Source organism: Chlamydotis macqueenii, chromosome 6 (genome assembly GCF_036417535.1).
Source record: "Chlamydotis macqueenii isolate bChlMac1 chromosome 6, bChlMac1.mat, whole genome shotgun sequence".
In the NCBI taxonomy this organism is placed as follows: Eukaryota; Metazoa; Chordata; class Aves; order Otidiformes; family Otididae; genus Chlamydotis; species Chlamydotis macqueenii.
In genome coordinates, this window is record NC_141561.1 from 40,839,879 (window position 1) to 40,859,489 (window position 19,611).

The window sequence follows — 19,611 nt, forward strand, 5'->3', positions numbered from 1 at the left end:
CAGGAGCCCTCAGGGAAGAGGAGAACCCTGCCAGCCCGAGAGCAACAGGGTGGAGGATGGGACACAGCCAGCGTCTCTCCGCGGCCTCTGCCAGCAGGACTCTCCTGCCAGGCCTTGAGGGAGGAGGGGTGACGTTCCTCTAACAACACGCAGCGTCAGCGACAGCATCTGCAGTGCCAGGGCTAAGAGGCAAGCAGCCTTCGTTCAACAGTGCCGGCCTAGAGGGAGAAAAAAAAGCAGCGTTTCTAGCGACGCAACAGACAGGTACGATCGAGGTGCTGCTACTCCCACTGCGGCTGGTTTTAGGGGCAAGAGCCAGCTGCCGCTTCCACGTTTTGTCTGGGCATCAGAGTGAATTTTTTTTTTCGTAAAGGTTTCAGATGCTCCTCAGAGTTGACCTGACATAGGAAGGCTGCTTTTCCAAGGTTAAGGAGCATCAGAAAACTTTTTGCCCGGTTCAAAAGACAGCACTGACATTTTGGCGTGTCAAACCGGGATCATCCCAAATAGGCAATGGCCCTGCCTTCAGCTGACCCTGCGAAAATTCACTGGATTTTTGGGAAAATTGGTGTCTGGTAGAAGGAAAGGCCTCTCTCTTGTTGCAACGGTTCCCAAACACGTAAATGACCGGCCGCAGTTCACAGCCTGCAGCCAGGACATGTTTTGGGATGCTTCCTAGAGGGCAGGCCGCACAGGGAACACAAACAGGCCAAAAGGGATCAGCATCACTCGCGGAACGCACACGCTTCCCGGCTACGAGGACGGCAAGCCCAAGTGTTAGACGTGATCTGCAACGATTTCACACGGCTTCTGTCGCACGCTGCAGCAGCAGTCTAGTGGTTCACTGGACACAGGGAAAAAAAAAAAAAAAAAAAAAAAATCATTCTTTTTAGTCATTTTTCCAGTGATGGGAATAAGCTCATATTTCAATTAGTGTTTACCGAAATGAGAGCCAGACAACCGCGGTACTGTGTGAAAGTGTGTTTATTCCAAAGCTAAATTTCTCACATAAAACAATGTCTCTGAACAGCAGCATCAGTCCCTACATGGATCTACAACAGCCTTCTGGGCTCCAGGGCGTGGGGTCTCGAACCGTCTCAACAGAGCAACAGGGAATCTCTTTCCAGAGTTGTCAGAAAGGGGAGGGAAAGGACAGAAAACAGATACGTTGCCACTGGCGCAATTTAAGAAACTGTGCCGGCTCACAAGAAGAGAAAAGGTGTCAAGACACTTCGCAAGGAGCTTAACGTCTGCACAAAAATCTCGCAGAACACCCCGCTCTCTGCAGGCTGCTTGCCAAGGAGCAGCTGCCACCGTCAGGAGAGAACCGCATTATTCCTGCAGACAGAAAACAGGACTGTTGGATTTAATAATCTGCTGAACTGCTTCCAAGGACTGAAGTGGCTGAGGGGTCACGTTCGCGATGCACTCCTTTGCAGCCCGGAGCCAGTGTGCACGTCTGGTCCCCACCGACAGCCTAGAGGGGTTTACCTTCTTCCTCCTGCCTCAGCCTCTTGGAGAGATGCTCGCTGATGGCCATGAGGGGGTTGGCTCTGTACGTGGGATTGGCGATGACCTCACGAAAGCGAGCCAATTCCTCTTCTCTGAGGAAAGAAAAATAACACATAAATCCTAAGTGGAACGGAGCAGGTAAGGACAGAACTCGCAAAGCAGCGGGTTTCTCTACAGACAGAATGATCCTGGCTGTGAACCTCAGAAAGAAAGTGCAAGAAATAAACCGAATTTACCCACGGGCAAAGCTCAAACTGCTGCCAGCTTCATGGGAGACAGAGCCAGAGCCAGAGCCAGATCTCATGACACAGAGACAGAAACAACCACGTTGGTGTCCAACATCACACGGAAATGGTTTCTTAAGAGTTTTTCCCTAGTAAATCGGGAACAAGAAACTGTGGGTAGCTGGTACATCACTAGGAATGAAAATTACTTCAGAGTGCACCAGGACAAGAGCAGATGCTGCTTTTGAGAGCTCATCTACTGAGCCTCTTTATGGCTCAGCATAGAGGTTGCTAATCCTACGTGCAGCACTAGTCAGTCACCACGGGAGGAACGTGACAGAATTACCTTTGCGTGCCTGGTCACAGCTGGCTGCTGTGGAAATATTCTTGTCTCAAAAAGCAAGCAAACAGGGAAGAAGAAGAACAGAGCAGGAGCAGTGTAAGTGAGTTTTCACGTAAGTCACATCCATTCTGACCTCCCCAGCTCCCTCAGCCAGACTGGCAGGCTCTCCACAGCCCAGCCAGACGCGCATCTCCACGTCCTCAGCAGCTGCTGTGCATCAGCAGAGTGCTCTTCAGCTCGCAGCACGCGGCCAGTTCCCTCCCTAGTAGGGCCCTTCCCTTCAACGCCAGCCCTGCCCTGGCCAGAGGAACAGAGAGAGAAGCCAAACCTGAAGCCTGGGGTGAGGCAATGGGGTGAGGAACTCCCAGTACTAACTAACATCCTGGAAAATAAGCCTCAAAGATCTTTCTCCAAAGTTTTTCCCTCCCAAGAAGGACAGATTTCCCAAACCACTATGGCAGGACACGTGCTGCTGCTCAGTGCATCTACCCAGTTTTGTCCAGAGGCACACAGGGGATTATCAGCTTGCTGATACAGAAGATTGTGGTGGAGCTGCCTATTCGGGTTTGGATCTGCGTACAGGTCTCTCCTCACGCAGCGTTCCTCACCCCTGAGCTCCAGCACAACGAGAAGCTCACTGGTGGCACTTGAAGCCGTGACCTTCTGCAATAAGCCAAGGAGGAACTCATCCAGAAAGGCAGAACGGAGCAAGAAAGGCATCCCAGCACCGCCACCGGCCAGTTCCAGACAGAGAAGGGTATTCACAGAGCGGGCTGGGATCTGTAGACTGACTGTTCTCCTCAGCCTCGGCCTCGGCTCCTGGAAAGGGGAATCACAGAAAGCAAACACTGCCAGATCGCCGTGCCTAGCCCCAGGAGAGCTGTGCTGAAGGGAAATTAAGTTCTTGGTGCCTGGCAGCAGTATAAAATATCCAACAGATTATACAGAGGAACAAGGAGTTGCCAGACCCTTAACCAAGTCCAGGAATTATTCAAAAGCTTCATTTTACAGGAAACGGTTTGGCAGACACCAGTGGACAGCCATCCTCCTGAAGGACGTACAGCACCTAAGTTAGCATCCCGGAGGTGTCCCAACAGAGCAGCTGTAGCTCCTGATGCTATGCGGAGTTCCAGGAGCTCCTCACCTACACAACCCCAGGAGGCTTTCCTGAAGGGTATCAGCTAGAGCTACATGGGCCTGGTGTCCTAAGAGACTGAGCCACAGCTGGATGTTGCAGCTCCAACTCAGCAAGCCGAGACAAGGGACGCATCACCTGGCTGACAACAGGAGAACACTGGAACTGGTTGCCAAGAGATGCTGTGTGATCTCCATCCCTGGAGAGACTCAAAAGCCGTGTGGACATGGTCCTGGGCAACCAGCTCCAGCTGACCCTGCTTGACCTGGGTTGGACCAGCTGACCTCCAGAGGTCCCTTCCAGTCTCAACCATTCTGTGACGCTCCACGGGAACGGGACACTCTGATAACTGGGTACTCACAGGAGCTGGCGCTTCTGAGCTTGTTTCATCATACAGAAGTCTGCTGTTTCTGCCTTTGCTTTCGCATGGCTGTGGAGAGAAGGAACAAAAGAAGCAAGTAAGTGTTACAGAGGAGCGGTAATTTAGCAATTGCTGTGGAGATGGAAAGAGTCCAGGGATTCTGCATCCACCTTCCCAGAAAGTATAGGTAATTGTCGTGTACGGAAATTGTCCGGAAAGGCAATTATTTCCATAGCCAGCAGTAATGGAAATGCAAACTCCTTGCGCCACACACTGAGAACAGCTCAGGAGTCAGGACTGAATGGGCAGGAGGGAAATGCACTGAAGAAATATTGGATCTCTTAATTCTAGAACTGGTCACGAGCTGTCCGTGCCCAGATCTCTTTCTGCTTATCGCTAACCTCCAGGTCTAACCGATACCCTTGCTCAGAAAAAAGATCCCATCGAACTTCCCCTCACCGCGAGGCATGTGGCACCTCTGCACATCTCATGTTCCTTGGTAACGCTGCTGAGCTCCAGCATCGGCAGATGTCGGGTCTAGACAGTGCCACCCTACTCAGCAAGGAGAGGGAACTGCCAGCCTTGCTTTGAGCCTTGCGGTGGGACCACGGGGGTATAAGGTGCAGTTAGATTTTAAGATGAAGAACGGCAATATTCCTTTCTCCCTGTGAACACATATCCTTGCCAAGGGCTTGCCGGTTTAAGTCAGCTGCAAACAGATCGGCTAAAGAGAAAGCACAACAACAGAGCTTCAACTTTTGACACCAACCAGAAGTTTTGAGAACCACGAAGCTGCGAGAAGATGGACTCGTGGGAAGGTAGGACGGTGCACTATGTGCGGCTGAGGCACAGCGGCAAGCATAGATCTGCACCCTCTGCACCCGTTTCTTATTCCTGGACAAAGTCCAAGGAGACCAGAGGTGTCATCCCGTTCCGCACAGGATGCTGGAAGCACCTGGCGTTGCACAACAGGCCTGAGAGCTCAGGAGGAACGGCGATCAGCAAGAGCAGACAGTTACAGGGGTTGGAGGAGCTCCCGCCACGCTGCTGCGTCCGCTGGTACTGCAAGACACAGAAAGCGCAGGAAGCATCTCTGCTCCCTTCGTGTCCGTTAGCTGTTCGGCACAGGAGCACTTTCTTGTCGCAGTTGGCCTGAATTGCTCACAGAAGCGCAGAGAAACACCTTCTCCAGTTGTATGGCAACCCATGGTTGCCAGAGCAGGGGCTTGCCAAGTGTGCCGCCACGTCGCCACGACAGTCCCTTCAAAGACGAGCAGCTCTGCAGAGGGTGGCAACGCTTACAGGAAAGCCTTTCCAGACCACATCCCAGGCGGAACGGGACCACGGGCCCCAGGGCTCCTTCGGGCTGTGCCAGCCCGCTCTGGCTTTCAGCCACCCCACTGTGTTCAAAGGCTGGGTGCTGCTGACGGCTTTTCGGTTCCGCTCAACGGCTCTGCCCCGCTGGCCTGGCAGGTTCAAAAGGCTGCCTGAACTTCCCCCTCCAAGCCACCAGCACACTGCCTGCTCACTCGGACCGCGTTAGTATCCCCGTTTCGTTACACTTCATTGCCTTCATTCATTATAAAACAGAGTAAAAACCTCACCGCAATGCTCTCTTACCCAGCAGGAGATCAAATTCCTGGAGAATCTAATCTTTTATTAATAACACTGACAAATCACCAGAGTATTACCCTTCATTTTACGTAATGATCCAAATCCTATAAAAGCCTCCTCCGATTATTTCAAACACTTATGCACACGCATCCTCACGCAGTCCAGGAAGCCACCAGCCAGCACGGGGAAGAACAGCACTGTAGCTCCTCCGTGTCCCGAGGGGGACTGCTTTTTGGTTGGCATGTCGCAGGTGATCCGGGTGATGCCAAGCTCCCATCTCCACTCTGCTGGTTGCAGACAGTGCTGGCCAATCCCAAAATTGGCCAGTGCTCTGCCTCGAACCATCCTGCAGCAGTCGGCCAGAGAGGGGTAAGACCAAGGCAAGTGTGAAGCCGTATCCTCTCCAGCGTTCGCAGCCCAGCTGCAGTTTAGACACATGCGGCTCCGCGGAGCTCTCCTCGTCGGATTTGTCAGGTCCCACCTGAACTCGCAGGTTTCCCTCAGCCATGACATCCTGCAGCAAGGAGCTGTGCAGAGCAGCGGGCCTCCTGCTGGCGCTGAACTGGTGACTCGCTAGCTATCTTTGATGCCCTTTATTTCTCATACTGGAAAAGATTATGAGCTCCTTCCTAACCACATCACCCTTGATTTTATGGGCTATCACCTCTTTGTCTCCTGTCCAGGCTGAGGACTCCCCAGCTCACTTAGCCACCCCCTAGCACAGAAGCTGTGCCAGATCCTCCATCATCATCCTTGTCAGCTGCCTCTGAGCCTTTCCCAGTTCTACTCTGTCTTTTGAGCTGGTCCAAAACCTGGGCTCAGATGGCACATGTGGTTGTGGCACACCATCACGGAAAGAGGGCAAAGACCCCTTTTCAGGCTCAGACTAAAGCCTGGCTCAGAACTTCATCCAACCAACCCTCAGTGCTCTGCAAGACTCAAAGGTCTGTGCGTACTTTTGCTGTTCATTCCCACTGAAAGAGAGGGCAGGCTGCCTGAATGGCTGCATAAGTTAAAAAAAAAAAAAGAAAAAAAATGCTATTCAAAGAATTAGAAGCCAAGTTAAGGAAGGAAATATTTTCCCATGCTTAGATGGAAGGTTCATAGCTGCTGTCTGTCTGAGGAGTGGCTTTCCAGAAGCACAGGGAACTGCCAACTCAGCCATGCTCTGTAGATGGCTGTCCCACCTGGGTCAGAGTTCATTTCTGGGGCACCAGCAAGTCACAAGGGGGTTCATGGTATCTCCAGGCTTGATCCGCAACCAAAGAAGAGGGTGCTTTGCCAGACAGCCCTCTTCTCGGCTGTTCTCTAATCCAAATGCTGTCTTATTACGGTCAAAACAAGTTTCTAGTTCCCACCCCTACTGAGCAGCTGGAGAGGAGGGACAAGCGTTTGCGCAGCACGCGAACACTTTTGTTGGGTACTGGGGGATGCATAAGCAGCTGCAACACTGAGCGCATGGTCAGGCAGAGCACTGGATTAAAAAGGAGAAAACAGAAGGGCAACCAGAACTCACCCTACGGCTGGCTGGGATGGCTGGCACGTGGGTGTTAGAGGACCAGAAATAGCCCTTCTCTTTCAGTACAATAAAGGGCATGGAGAAACTATCTTTCTGTTCTTCTCCCAAGTCACACTGCAAGCCAACGGGGTGAACAAAGAATCTGGCTAGAGCGTAAAGCTCCGCTCAAAGGGCCTCAACTGCCCTTTCTTCTCTTAGGAGAAAGCTTTGAGGTCTGGAAGGACAGAACAGCAGGTTGCAACGCCTCAGGTCCAGATTCTCAGGTGAGCTCAGCAGCTTTACACTCTGGACACTTGTGGGCCACTCCTGCAACTCCCAGGACCTCTGGTTGCTCCCAGCCTGTCTCATGCCAAGCCTCATCTGAGCATTACAGTTCCCCTCTTAGCTGGATTCACAAGACACATTTAAGCTTTTTTCTTGTGGTGAGTGAAGCACGGAAAAGGGCAAAATGGCGTTGAGAATGAGGCCTTGTTCTCCCAACCACCGGCATCGACCTTGCATTGCCTGTAGCTACAAGCCGAGCTGAAGGGCACTTCATCCTGCAGGACACAGCCCATCCCTAAATGGCACATACCTCTTGGGTGGCTTCCCGCCCCTGCCACCGCTGGTCAGGTCGGAGAGCTCAGGTAGGGCTTCCATCAACGGCTGCATGTCTCCCACCACAGGTGTTGCTTTCCGCTTCGCTTCGGCTTTTTGCTTCTGCTTGGCTAGCTTCACACTTTCTATTTCTGAATCAGAAACAAAACATTACTGGAGGAAGGGGAAGCGTTTGCAAGAGATAACCCTTGAGCTAAGAAATTCAGAGGCTGCTTCACCAGGAAAAACAGGCCAGATGGGATTTAAACCAGCAAAAGACTGAAAATAATGCAGCTGGGTGGTTCCCTCCCTTGCTGTATTTGCTTATAACCATCTCTACTGACATTTGCCACGGGAAGTGAAATCTCAAGACTGATTTTGTCCAAACTTTTCCATCCCTTGCACTGTTCCTTGCTCACAGCAACACGGCACAGGAGTCCTGGGGCGCAAAAAACCACGCTGACCTTGCATGGAAATAGGAGAGAGAAACAAGATGGGCAGGGACAAACCAAACACAGTCAGCTCCACATGTGGCATTAAACAGTCACAGCCCCATCTCTGCTTTGCTTTGGGACAAAACAACGGTCTCCTAGCACAGGCAGAAAAGATGGACGTAATTTCAGTTGTTTACTTAGTTTGGAGCTAGTCAAGGGACTCACCTTCATGACTCACGGTAAAGCTCAAGCAGTCAGATGCTGGATAAACTGGGCTCTTAGAAAAGCACTGCACCAACTGGCAGACGCAGAGGCAGCTGGCTTTTCCTCGAGACCGCGTTTACCAGCCTCTCTGCAGCAGCTCCGAGCAAGGCTGTGGGCATCTAAGGCGCTAGAGGCGTTACAGCAGCCTCCCTTCTTGGCCATGGGCAGCGAGCACCGAAAGCCGCAGGCCTCAGTCCTCGAGGCTGCCTGGTGTAGAAGAAGGTCCCAGAGCTGCCCAAGCCTTACAGAGCCAGCAGCCTCCAGGATGAGCCTCAGCAGAAGACATTCTCCTCCAGGACAGCCCACAAAAGCCCAGCACTGCCACATGAGGCCTCCAGCCCCGACCTGTCCCAGAAATCCCTTGACGATGCCACCAAAAGCAGCTAGAAGCCCAGTGGGATCCAGGAGCTCCTTCTCCAGGTGATCACTGGGCCTAGAAACCCGCTGTGTTGCCTTGACACCCCGGAAGGGTACCAGTGCTGCGGGGCGCACAACGGAGACACCACCTCCTCCACATGCAGCCAGCGGAGCCCGCAGCGGAAGAGCAGGCTTCTGCTCGTTGCCTTGGACAACGAGCGGACTGCAAGACGAGTCTCAGCGCTGAGCTAGAAACTCCTTGTCTGGACGTGACAGAGCGCAGTGCTGGCAGCCACGGGGCCAAGCTGGCGACGCAGGGAGGCCAACAGCTTCCAACGCAGCGTGGCCACGGGGGCAGGAGTAAATCAGCACGGTATTTTTCTCGGGAACACAAAAGCATCCAGTCCCATTTACGGACCTCAGGCAAGATGCCACCTGCAATTCCGGGTCTAATCCTGCTGCCCACACTCAGGAAAGCAGAACTCAGATTCACTGGCTCCTTTAATATCTTTGTCTTGTTCGCTCCCCGACCCAGCTGAGACAAAGAGCAACAGTTTTTCATGAACTGCAATTCTGCTGCACATGGATGTCTGTGACAAATCTGGATTGTAAACGCTTCTCCTCACAGCAATCCCTGCCAAGAACACAGCTTTCTGTTCTGCATCACTTCTTTTTTTGGTCTGGCTTTATGAAGCTGACTACTTCAGTGCTTTCATAAACAGTATGTGCTCAAAATTTTCAGACACCTGATTCTGCACAAACATCCCAAATTCTTTTCCTATGAAGTCTTGTTCGTCTGAGGAGCCATGCGATATATGTATTTTTAAATGTGCATATTTCTAATGTCTGTAGCATTGCATAATTTTTTTTTTCCCTCTCTAGTCTCTCCTGAGATGATTTATTGGAATGGAAGAAATCTCCAAGTTTCGCGTTTGCACTACTGGGCTGAACTTTATTTCCCAGGGTCTTGGCATCCAGTGTCACAAAAGCAACCCTGGGACAAGAAGAAACAACAAACTCTTGGGAAGATTTAAGAAAACAGAGATGTAACGATAACTTCAGAAGTCCAAGCTGGGTTCTCTTTTGGGGGCGAGGGGAGCAGACAAAGGCTGCAAAACCCACGAAGAACTGGCAGAGTTACCTACATCAGATAAAAATCAACGCGTTTCAGTCGACTGCAGCTCTTTAAGGTCACAATGTCAGGATGCCAAGTTTCACTTAAAAATTGCCATCTCTGGAAATACCAGTTCATTTCGCTCCATCAGCTCATAATAACAACATCAGGTTTTACTGGTGTTTATATAGGCTCTTTCCAGCTATTCCAGTTTTCTCGGTACAAGCTGCACACCTGGTACTAACCCTTGCCGGATTTTCTTACCGAAGTCCCCAGGTACTCGCTACCCTTAGCAAAGCATTTGCTAAGGAACGCTGGTGTTTGCCAGCTGGCCGCAAGTTTGGTGGGGGAGTCAAGAGGGACAGCAGTTTATCGACTTCTGCATCTGTAAAGCACTTGTAATACCTAGCATCTTCTAAGACAGAGGGAATTTGGCTGGAGGTTTTCTATCTTGATGTTCTCTCCAAAGCAACGCCTCTGCATTTCATTTGTATCCCTTCAGCTTAGTAATTTCAGAGTCAAGAGAGGAGGAAAGAGGCCACGGCAGGGCCAAAATAACGTACGTGACCTTGAGAAAGACTGATCCTACATGGCACACGTGCAGGAGGGCAGGATTAAGAGAGCGTTGGGATGCTGCTCCTGGGCTTTTCCAAAGTGGCTCACCTTGACTTGCTGTCACCTAACGGCAGGAGCATGCCCTCTGTTTCCTGCAGAAGACGCCAGTCCCGTTTGAACCTTTTACTGCAGATTCCTTTTATGATGTCTGCTGAGGACACGTCTTCCTCCACAGCACCCGGTACCAGTCCTGGTATTGGGGGAGGGAAAGCTCAGCTGTGCTCCAGCAGTGCCCTCCTCTGTTCCCACCACAGCACCAGACAAGGTGAGATCTTTAGGAGCACCACAACTGCAGGCCAGGCATTAGGACTAGCGCAGCCGTCTACGCTTTGTGCCCAAGAGAGACACTGAGGGTTGCAGACGTCAAAGGCACTTGGAAGTTGTTTGCTGGTGATAGGGAGGAGGTTTCCTTTATGCTCAGGGTGTTACATTATCAGCTTTTTAGAGAAGAGGAGCCAGAGACGCCTTCACTGCAACTGGTGAAACCACAGGTGGATGGACTTGAGCTCAGAGCTGAGGAACAGCGAGCATATGGTGCGGCAGAACGGCACATCCTCAGCCCCAAACACAGCCTGTCAGCGCTCCGTTGGGCAGGAAGGCGTTATGGGAAAAGCCTGTCCCAAGAACAGCTCCAGGCGGTACACCGGGCAGCACAGCGTGGTCTCCTACTGCACTGAGATACTCGAAGCCAAAATACAGACGCTTCCCACAGGAAACAGAAGCATTTTTGCCACCGGCTGGTTTTGTTTAGCTCCTATTTCACAGCCTCGTGAAAGACCAGACTGTCTGGTAAGCGGGTTCGCTGACCTGTGGCATGTGGGAAAGAGCAGTAACACACCCAGCAGCGTCCAGAGACCTCCCTTAGCCAGGGCAGGAGGGCCCACTGCAGGCTTTCACCACAGAGCCCTGGGATTAGCGGTGGCTGCGTGAGGCTCAGCGCCAGGCTGTCCTACCGGCCCCAGAGCTCCTCGGGGAGGAGCTCCGCTATGCAGCTAGTCACATCTGTCCCAGAGCTTTAGAACAGAGAGACAGGCTTAAAGGGGGTTGTAAGAAAGATGGGGACAAACGGGGCCTGTTGTGACAGGACAAGGGGTCACGGTTTTAAAACAGAGAGAGGTAGATTCAGACTGGACATCAGGAAGAAATTTTTTACGCTGAGGGTGGAGGAGCACTGGCCCAGTTTGCCCAGAGAGGTGGTGAATGCCCCATCCCTGGAAACATTCCAGGCCAGGTCGGATGGGGCTCTGAGCAACCTGATCTGGTTGGAGATGTCCCTGCTCCTTGCAGGGGGGTTGGGCTGGGTGGGCTTTGAAGGTCCCTTCCAACCCAAACTTTTCTATGATTCTATGACTCTATGCTAAGCCTCCATGTCTTATCTAGACAAATAAAGGTTTTATGTAGTCACTTACATTACACATGGAGGAAGATCAAAAATAGGTTTGGGGCAATGACTCAATCTCAGCACTAAACATTGAGAAGCCATACTGGGACTTTCACCCCATGTGCTGGGGAGCAGATGTTGAAGGTACTTACTCTGTAGCCATCTTTCTTTCCTCAGCTTCATTTTTTCTTTTTTGGAAAGAACCGTTTTTTCTTCAAAACCTAGAGGAAAAGAGAGACATTGAGATGGAGCCTGGCTCCTGCACACAGATTCAGTGCTGGACATGTACCAAAGATAGCAGGGCCCAAAATATTTTGTTCAACCCTTGATGGTTTTGAACTTGTGGACAGGTCGAGCAGGCTGCAGGCAGACCGGGGGCTACATCACACCTCAACTTTTAGCTGAACAAGTCAAACCCAGCTCGCTGTTGGTTAAGAAATAAGACATAGGCAAGTACATCAGATCATCAGCACCACAGGCCGTGTTTTCTCTGGCCAGGTAGCTCTTTAAGAAAAGCTTTTTGAGAGACCCGTGCCCTGCGTGAACCTGGCCTGGGAGCTGGCATCTTCTTCTGAAGACTAGCTGCAAGTGACAGGAGGACCTACAAGTTCCAGAACTGGGAGCAAAACCCAAGTTTTAATCTGAAAATATGCAGGCTGATAAAGCTAAGCAGAAGGAAAACACGGGCCGCAGAGATGTGTGGGCGTAGGAGGGGGGATGGCGGCCTGACGGGGCTATCGGCACCCGCCGGCCCGAGCGGCAGTCTCAACGCCTGCCCAGACAGCATGTGGCAGGCAGGGGAAGGACTGGAAAGGATCTGAAATACCCAGATTTGCGCCAGCCCTCAGGAGCAGCCGATTACTAACAGCTTATAAAAACAGCTTGTGCCTCCCATACACCAAACTCAGCGTTTGGGACCCAGCTTTTGATCACTGATACCCAACACCAAGTGAAATAACGTCACAAATATTTGTACTGGAGATCTGCTGCAGACGCTATAAGATTTTATCTTATCTCCGGTGTTTAAAGCAAAATTGACTTTAGTCAACTTTTCTCCTGAAATGTGCTAGGAATACTGCTACAGGAACGCCAACGGAGGAACGAGCTCGCCAAAGACCACTCCTTTCACCTTAGGTTATTCTTAAGCCTGAAAAAGAAAAAATACCCCTTTTTCTCCCCAAAAGAAACAAGAGAAAGGAATTCAATGCAAGTCTAAAAACAACCCACTGAGGACTACTTCTTCGAAGCTGCGAACCTTTCAGGATGATTTAAATAAAAGCAGGGTCTTAACTTAGTAATTTCAGTGTCCTAAGAGGAGAACAAGACTGCTGGGGCCGAGGGGATTTTTCCATAAAAGCCAACAACCACCGCCATGTTTGGAGTTTCTAGAGCACACGGGGAACAAAGCTGTAGCTTTCACTGCCTCCTGTCCCAGAAAAATACGTTATTGCAGTCAACGCACCCAAGAAGTAAGAAATAAAACCACGCCTAGAAGCTGTCACTTCTTTACAAAGCTCAGGGATGTCCTGAATGGTTTATACGTGACGGACGCTGCTGTCCGTTTCTCCGTCCCCTGCTAACCTGCAGGCGCCCCACGTCTCCACGGTTTCAGGGAAAAGAAGGATGAATCATAGGAAGGTTTGGGGTGGAAGGGACCTTTACAGGTCACCCGGTCCAACCCCCCTGCAAGGGGTGGCAAGGTCCCTCCGGGTGGCCTGTGGTGGTCCCCCGAGAGTCAAAAGGCAAATCACGCCCCGACGATCTCCGAAGGGCTGTCTGCAGGAGACCACTCCGCCCCGCCTTCCCGACCGCCTCAGCCTGCCCGGATTTCGGCAGCGGCCGTGCCGGGGAGATATGCCCCCTTGTCTGAAAACACACTCATTACTTCATTGGGAAAACAGCACCCAGTGGGATTTGTTAATGAAAATTAAAAAAAAAAATAAAATTTCAGCCAGCTGGCCAATTCTAGTAATAACATCAATTCAGATTTATTTTTTTTTTTTCCCAAACAGCAGCAGTGTATTTAAGGAAACACAAAAGCTGTTTTCTTGGCAGGAGCTCAACCTCGCCGCAGGCCGGGGACGGCAACCAGCAGCCGGGCCGGCAGCCGCAGATCGACAGAGGGATGCAGAGAGGGGAGCCGGATCCCTCCTCCGCCCGCCACGAATTCCTGCCCTTTTTCACCGCCGGCTCCCCGGACACCTCCGTTTTACCTCTCCCACCCCACCCCTCAGGAGGTCGCTTTGCTGCTGGAAGGTGCCAAGTTGCGTTTGGCAGCTTTCCGTCGCGATGCCGAGCGCCAGAGCCGCTGGAAACCCACTGGAGAACAGTGGAGGCAGAATTTAGCTCGTTAATTAACGGCACAGACCGTACCCGAGGTAGTCTTTTATTTTTATTTAGTTTGCAAGCACCTCTGAGATCAAAGCCAGGCCGCAGCTCCAGTTTAATTATTTTTCTGTGAACTGAGAAGGGTTTGGGTCCCCCCTCCAGCCCATCCTGCGTGTAATTTAACAGCGCTTACCTGCGAAACCTTGTGCACGGAAAAAGGAGAGCAAACCCCGCGTACGTTAGCCGAGGGTAATTTACATTCTGTAAACTTGACAATTATCCCTTTTAGCCAGGATGTGTTTTTTTCTTCCCTCTGATCTGCGCAGTACAAAAACATCTCAAATATAAACAGATTAAAAAAAAAAAAAAAAAAAACCAAAAAACAAAAACACCGATAGCTTTTTGCCTCCTACACAAAGCGTTTCATACTACTCCTGGCAATCCTCAGGAGCCTGCTTTCACGGCAGACAAGAAGAGTTTTGGTTTTGAGTGCGGCTGCCTTCATTTCAAAAAGGTTGAGTTTTTTTGGTAAAGGACTCATTAGATTAAAAAAAAATATATATATATATATATATGAGACTGCTTTTCATAAAGGCATCTTTAGACTAAAATTATATGTGTGTATATATCCCACCTTAAAAGTCTCCATTTTATCCCTTCCAGGCTTTCAGAAAGAAGCTGGGTTGGGTTAAAGCTCCCCTGAGATCCCACAATTTAAGTTTGACTCCACAACCGCGAGGGCGAAAACACAGGCTTCGCAGTTCCAGGAAACCACGTTGCTTCCAAGACTTGGCCACGAGCAGAAATATCAAATACGAGCAGGAATATGAAATAAACCTGCGCGATGCCGCACGAACAGAGGCAGGGCCGTCAGCGCCCGGCATCTGCTCGCCGCCGTACCCTTTGGTAGGAGCTTTAAGAAACGGCACGTAGTTAATTATTAAGCGTTATTCCCAGAACTCTGATGATACGTAACAGCAAAGCCGTTGCTGCTCGAAACATAATATTTTGGCAAAAGAGGGTAGGGTATAAATTGAAGTTAAACAACAACAGATGTGTTAATTTTAGCCTCAGTTGTGTAACGGCAGCAAAAATGAGCACAGGCCTACAGCTGCGGGATGAGTTCACTACAGACATTCAAGGAGTCCATCCAAAAGCAGAAGGTTGGGTGTGGCTTTGGGGTTTGCTGTTGTTGTTTTTTAAAAACAAAAACTACATAGTATCACTTGTAAATTGTCTGATAACTCTTTTCCACTGAAAGGGCCTGGGAAATGGCAAACCAGTGTCTCCTGGGGAAACGCAACGCTGGTGCGACCCGACGGATGCCAGCGCACAAGCACGGAAGGTACCCTTTCTCCTCTAGGAAGAAAGCCGAGGGACAACAGGGCCAGGCAAAAAGTCAACCACCATGTCCTCCCGCAGGGACGTTGCCGCGCGGGAGCCAGCCTGCTGCCCTCTCCCCACCCACCATCTCAGCTCCCAACCGGACAACCTCCAGTCCACTCCTCCCGCAAGCACCGATGCGGAAGTGTCCAGAGAGCCTGGGTCACTCGTGGGATGGAGGCTTGGAGGTGACAAGGACAGAAGCACGGGATTGGCATCCAGGCTTTTTGCCCCCTTGCTCTTAGAGGAGCCCCCAGAGACGGCTTAACAGCCTGTGCGTGGTGCACAGAGAGACCACACTGCGGGAACGTTTGAGCTTCACCCAGTCCAGGCTCAGGAACCGGCGTCAGAGGAGAAGACGACAGCCCCTGCTGCGCCGGGGCGAGTTTCACCATGGATACAGCATTTGCTTTTTACGTTCCAAAACAAGCTACGTTATTTTTGTTGACACTTAATCATTACACCGGCACGCAGGCTTTTGCCCCGGATGAGGACAGCATCCTATTTAAACCGGGATCTGCCTTCTCAACTCTTCCAGATTCCCTGGTTATTTAAAGCGGAGCCTACTTCCCACCCGAGACCCGGGGGAGCTGCGCGACCCGCGTCCTCGTGCCAAGGTCATGCCTCCGTCAGGCCTGGTAAACATCCCCGGGCTCTGACCAGCTACAGCAAGGGCACGAAACCTCCCTCTGCAGAAGATCTGAGACTCATCTCTAGTTAGCCGCATAAGCGCGCAAGTGACATGCCATGCGAAGCGGGAGCAGTTCCCCTCGGGAGGTGACCGAGAAGTCACAATCTTCACAGTAGTCTGCAAAAGGCAACTCCGGAGACAAAGCCTGTCCTCCCAACAGATGTCTTCACTGCAGGCACACTCAGCCCCTGCCACAAAGTAAAAGTACCTCCTCCTCCTCCTCCGCCCGAGGCATTTTTCACTCGTCGGAAGTCCTCGCTGTTCCCACCCGCACGCTCTCCGCAGCAGAGGTTGGCATTTCAGGGCTCCGTCTCAGACGCACAGAGGATGCTCAGGGTGGCCCGGTGTGTCACCGTCCCTAAAGCCTCTTTGCAGCTGGAAGGTTATCTTCATCACCAAGGCAGAAAGAGCTAACAGGTCTTGGGGAATCGACATTTCTGAACCAAGCGTGCAAAACACCTTGTTCTGAGCCGGGTGCTTGGCATTGCCAGTTCACGGCACAGAGAGATCCCAGAAACCACGGTGAGCCTCCTGACGGAGAAGCTACGGCTGCCACGAGGAGCTCATCCCATCTGCCAGGCCACAGGCTCCTCCCTGGGAAAAGTTATCCTTTGCTTTTCAGAAAGGTCAGCTTACTGCAGGAGTTATCCTCCCCGTGAAACACGTGCAGGGTACAAACGCGGTAGGGTCAGAGGGAGAAACAGCCCGCATTTCTGTAGCACGCAGCCTTCTTCGGGGAGAAACATCCACAGAAGTAGCGCCGGGGGACAGCAGGACAACCATGCGGCCTCTGCTTTACTTTGCCCGTGAATTTCCGTTAGCACCTTCCCTACGTTACCTCCATCCTGCTGCGCACACCCTGGAGGAACGCAAACTAGGTCAGACCCATCACTAGTCCAGGGCACTGAAATGCTTTTTTTTTTTTTCCTTCCCCACCATGCATTTCGCTGGTTTCGGAAAGTTTCTCATAAAAAACGTAAAGAAAGAATGTATTTACTAGCAGCACGTCCTGCTGAGTCACTGGGTAGGCGGTGAGAGTGGAGAGGGGGAACGAAACACAGGATACCAGACAGACAGTGCCACGGTCTGATACCAGACAGGGCTTGCTGCTTCTCCCCTTCCCGACCAGGAAAGCATTGAGACGCAGCCAGGACCCACGGGAGACAAAGCAGCTGTAGAAGTGTTTGCCAGCACCAACGGGAAGAGGAGGACTTGCCTACAGCAGGCAAAGTGAACCAAGTATTGCACTCATCTTTAGAATCACGGGATGGTTTGGGTTGGAAGGGACCTTCAAAGCCCATCCAGTCCAACCCCCCTGCAAGGAGCAGGGACATCTCCAACCAGATCAGGTTGCTCAGAGCCCCGGCCAACCTGGCCTTGAACGTTTCCAGGGATGGGGCATCCACCACCTCTCTGGGCAACCTGGGCCATTGTGCCACCACCCTCAGCATAAAAATTTTTTTCCTGATGTCCAGTCTGAATCTGCTTCCCTCTAGTTTAAACCTATCACCTCTTGTCCTGTCACACCAGGCCCTGCTGAACAGTCTCTCCCCATCTTTCCTGCAGCCCCCTTTAGGCACTGGCAGGCCGCTCTCAGGTCTCCCCGGAGCCTCCTCTTCTCCAGGCTGAACAGCCCCAGCTCTCTCAGCCTGGCCTCACAGCAGAGCTGCTCCAGCCCTCTCATCATCTGCGTGGCCTCCTCTGGACCCTCTCCAACTGGTCCATGTCCTTCTGATGTTGGGGGCTCCAGAGCGAGCTGGATGTGGTACTCCAAGTGGGAAAGAAAAGCCTTTCCAAAAGCCTGGATTTAAGCAAATCCAAGGGGCTGAACGGTAACCATTTGACAGCTGCTAGAGCTCCTGAAACGCTGCATGCAGAAAGTACCCTTTTTTAAATAGTTTTTTTCTTTAAACTAATTTATCCTTATTACATTGCAGATGCATGGTTTTGCCTGAATAACGTAGCTGCTATCACTCACCATCCTTTTTTCCTTCTGCTTGCACGTCTGGCTGTCCTTTCTCTGGGAGTCTTGGATGATTACGGTGAGCAACAGCCAAACCAACCTCCGTGCCCAGCGGACCCGGAGGTGCCCTCTCGCTGTTCTTCCACCGAGCCCAGAAGCGGAGAACGAGATGGCTCCTCACCTCTTTCTCAAATGCTTTCCCAGCCAGAGAAAAACACCGTTTGACAAAAGGTGCAACTGCTGAAGCGCGGGAGCTCCACATCACTTGCTGGGAAAAGCGTCCCCAGTTGCGCAGCCTCACCAACCGGACAAGTCAGCTCGCTGCCTGCACTCAACACGTCTTTGCGAGGAAAAGAAGCTGGATTACTTTTTACTTACTTCCCTTCCTTTCTCTCCCAGAAAAAAAAAAGAAAAAAAAAAAAGAAAAAAAAAAAGAAATTCTCAGTATTCCCTGAGCTGTAATACTTCAAAAACCACAAAACAAAGGCAGAAACGTGCCCTGGGAAATACACGCCTTGCCAGGGACTTTGCAAGACCAGGTGTGATTCCACTCACGAATCAGGGTTTTCCAGCTTTGGGAGAATGAGTTTGCTTTCAAGAGGAGATATTTCAATCCCCCTCTGCCCCTTTTCATTTCCTCAGGGAAAAAAAAAAAAAAAGGGTGATGTACATGCAACAAGTGTGTGTACGTTTCTTCCAACAAAAAAAAAAAAAAAAGCAAGAGGTCCTCCAAAAATATCCTGAAGTTTCACAGATATTCTGATTTGTTAAGGAATGGTATGTCTGAAAAACTTGACTTTTTCTTTGCTTCCTCTGCTTTCTGCGCAGCCCCATAAACAGTTTAAATACCTGCCATCACAGTGAATTTCATGCTCAGCAGCTCTCAGCAAGCACTGCTGCAGCTCGTAGCCTCAGAAGAGGTCACCCACTCCAAAGACAAGAGAAGCAACGGGCTAGGGCATCAGCACACATTTGAGACAACCTCAACAGCTCGGTTCATGAGGTTTCTTTCAGGTTTTGTGATGAGCCACCTTGTCTTTCCTGCGTACCTTTTTCTGATCACAGCAAATCACACAGGAACGGCCACAGAAGATGAGAATTTGCCATGTCTGCACGAGGCGCAGAATGAACGGCAAAGCCTTCCCGCAGACAAGCTGATCCAAGGAGGTGCTGGTCCGCGGCAGAGTCTCCATTTTCCCTGCACTCAGCCAAAAAACCTGATCATCTCCAACCTCCTGCCTCGCTCCTGCTAGTGGAGAAACCTCACCAGCCGGCTTCTGAGGGCAACTTCATGGTCCCAGCCACTTCAAAGAGAAAAACCAACCGGGCTTTCTCTGCTTTCGTTGTCCATGTAGAAGCCTAAGAGGCAAGACGGTGGAGCTGAGGCCAAATGATGGGGACTGGACCCCCAGCGCCACCATGCATTTCCCTCCCTCACCTGAAGGAAACAAGTCCCACCTGCTCAAGATATTCCTTAAGAAACACAAACACACGCGTCTCTGCCAGCTCTCAGGTTCGAAAGCCGGTGAGCCTGTACATCAGCATTACTATTCTCTTCTTATCTCTGCCACAGGCACTCCTGACCTACTTCCTTCTCAAGTTTTGAAGAATTTGACATTTCTACCAATGCAACAGAAAAATAAAATTCTGCTCCTTTCAAGCAAGAAAGCTAGCCCTTGCTCTCTGCAGAGACGGTTTAAAAAAGAAAAAAAAAAAATCCCTAGATATCTGAGAGTTCAGCTCCTCAGGTCTCACCAGCACGCAGTCTCAAATGCCACGCTTAAAGTCAAACAACCC

The 19,611-nt window shown here is 51.1% G+C and overlaps 1 protein-coding gene across 1 annotated transcript in view; it reads right to left on the reverse strand.

Moving 5' to 3' along the window:
- Positions 1 to 966: 966 nt before the first annotated feature.
- The window catches only part of SLX9 (SLX9 ribosome biogenesis factor), a 46,921-nt gene continuing 28,276 nt past the window's right edge, over positions 967 to 19,611 (reverse strand). Inside the window, exons 3-6 of the mRNA XM_086751500.1 lie at positions 11,602 to 11,670; positions 7,283 to 7,436; positions 3,576 to 3,644; positions 967 to 1,604 (exon numbers count right to left, since the gene is read on the reverse strand). Of these exons, the coding sequence (XP_086607626.1) occupies positions 1,478 to 1,604; positions 3,576 to 3,644; positions 7,283 to 7,436; positions 11,602 to 11,670 (419 nt within the window). The 3' untranslated portion in view covers positions 967 to 1,477. The remainder of the gene's footprint in view (positions 1,605 to 3,575; positions 3,645 to 7,282; positions 7,437 to 11,601; positions 11,671 to 19,611) is intronic.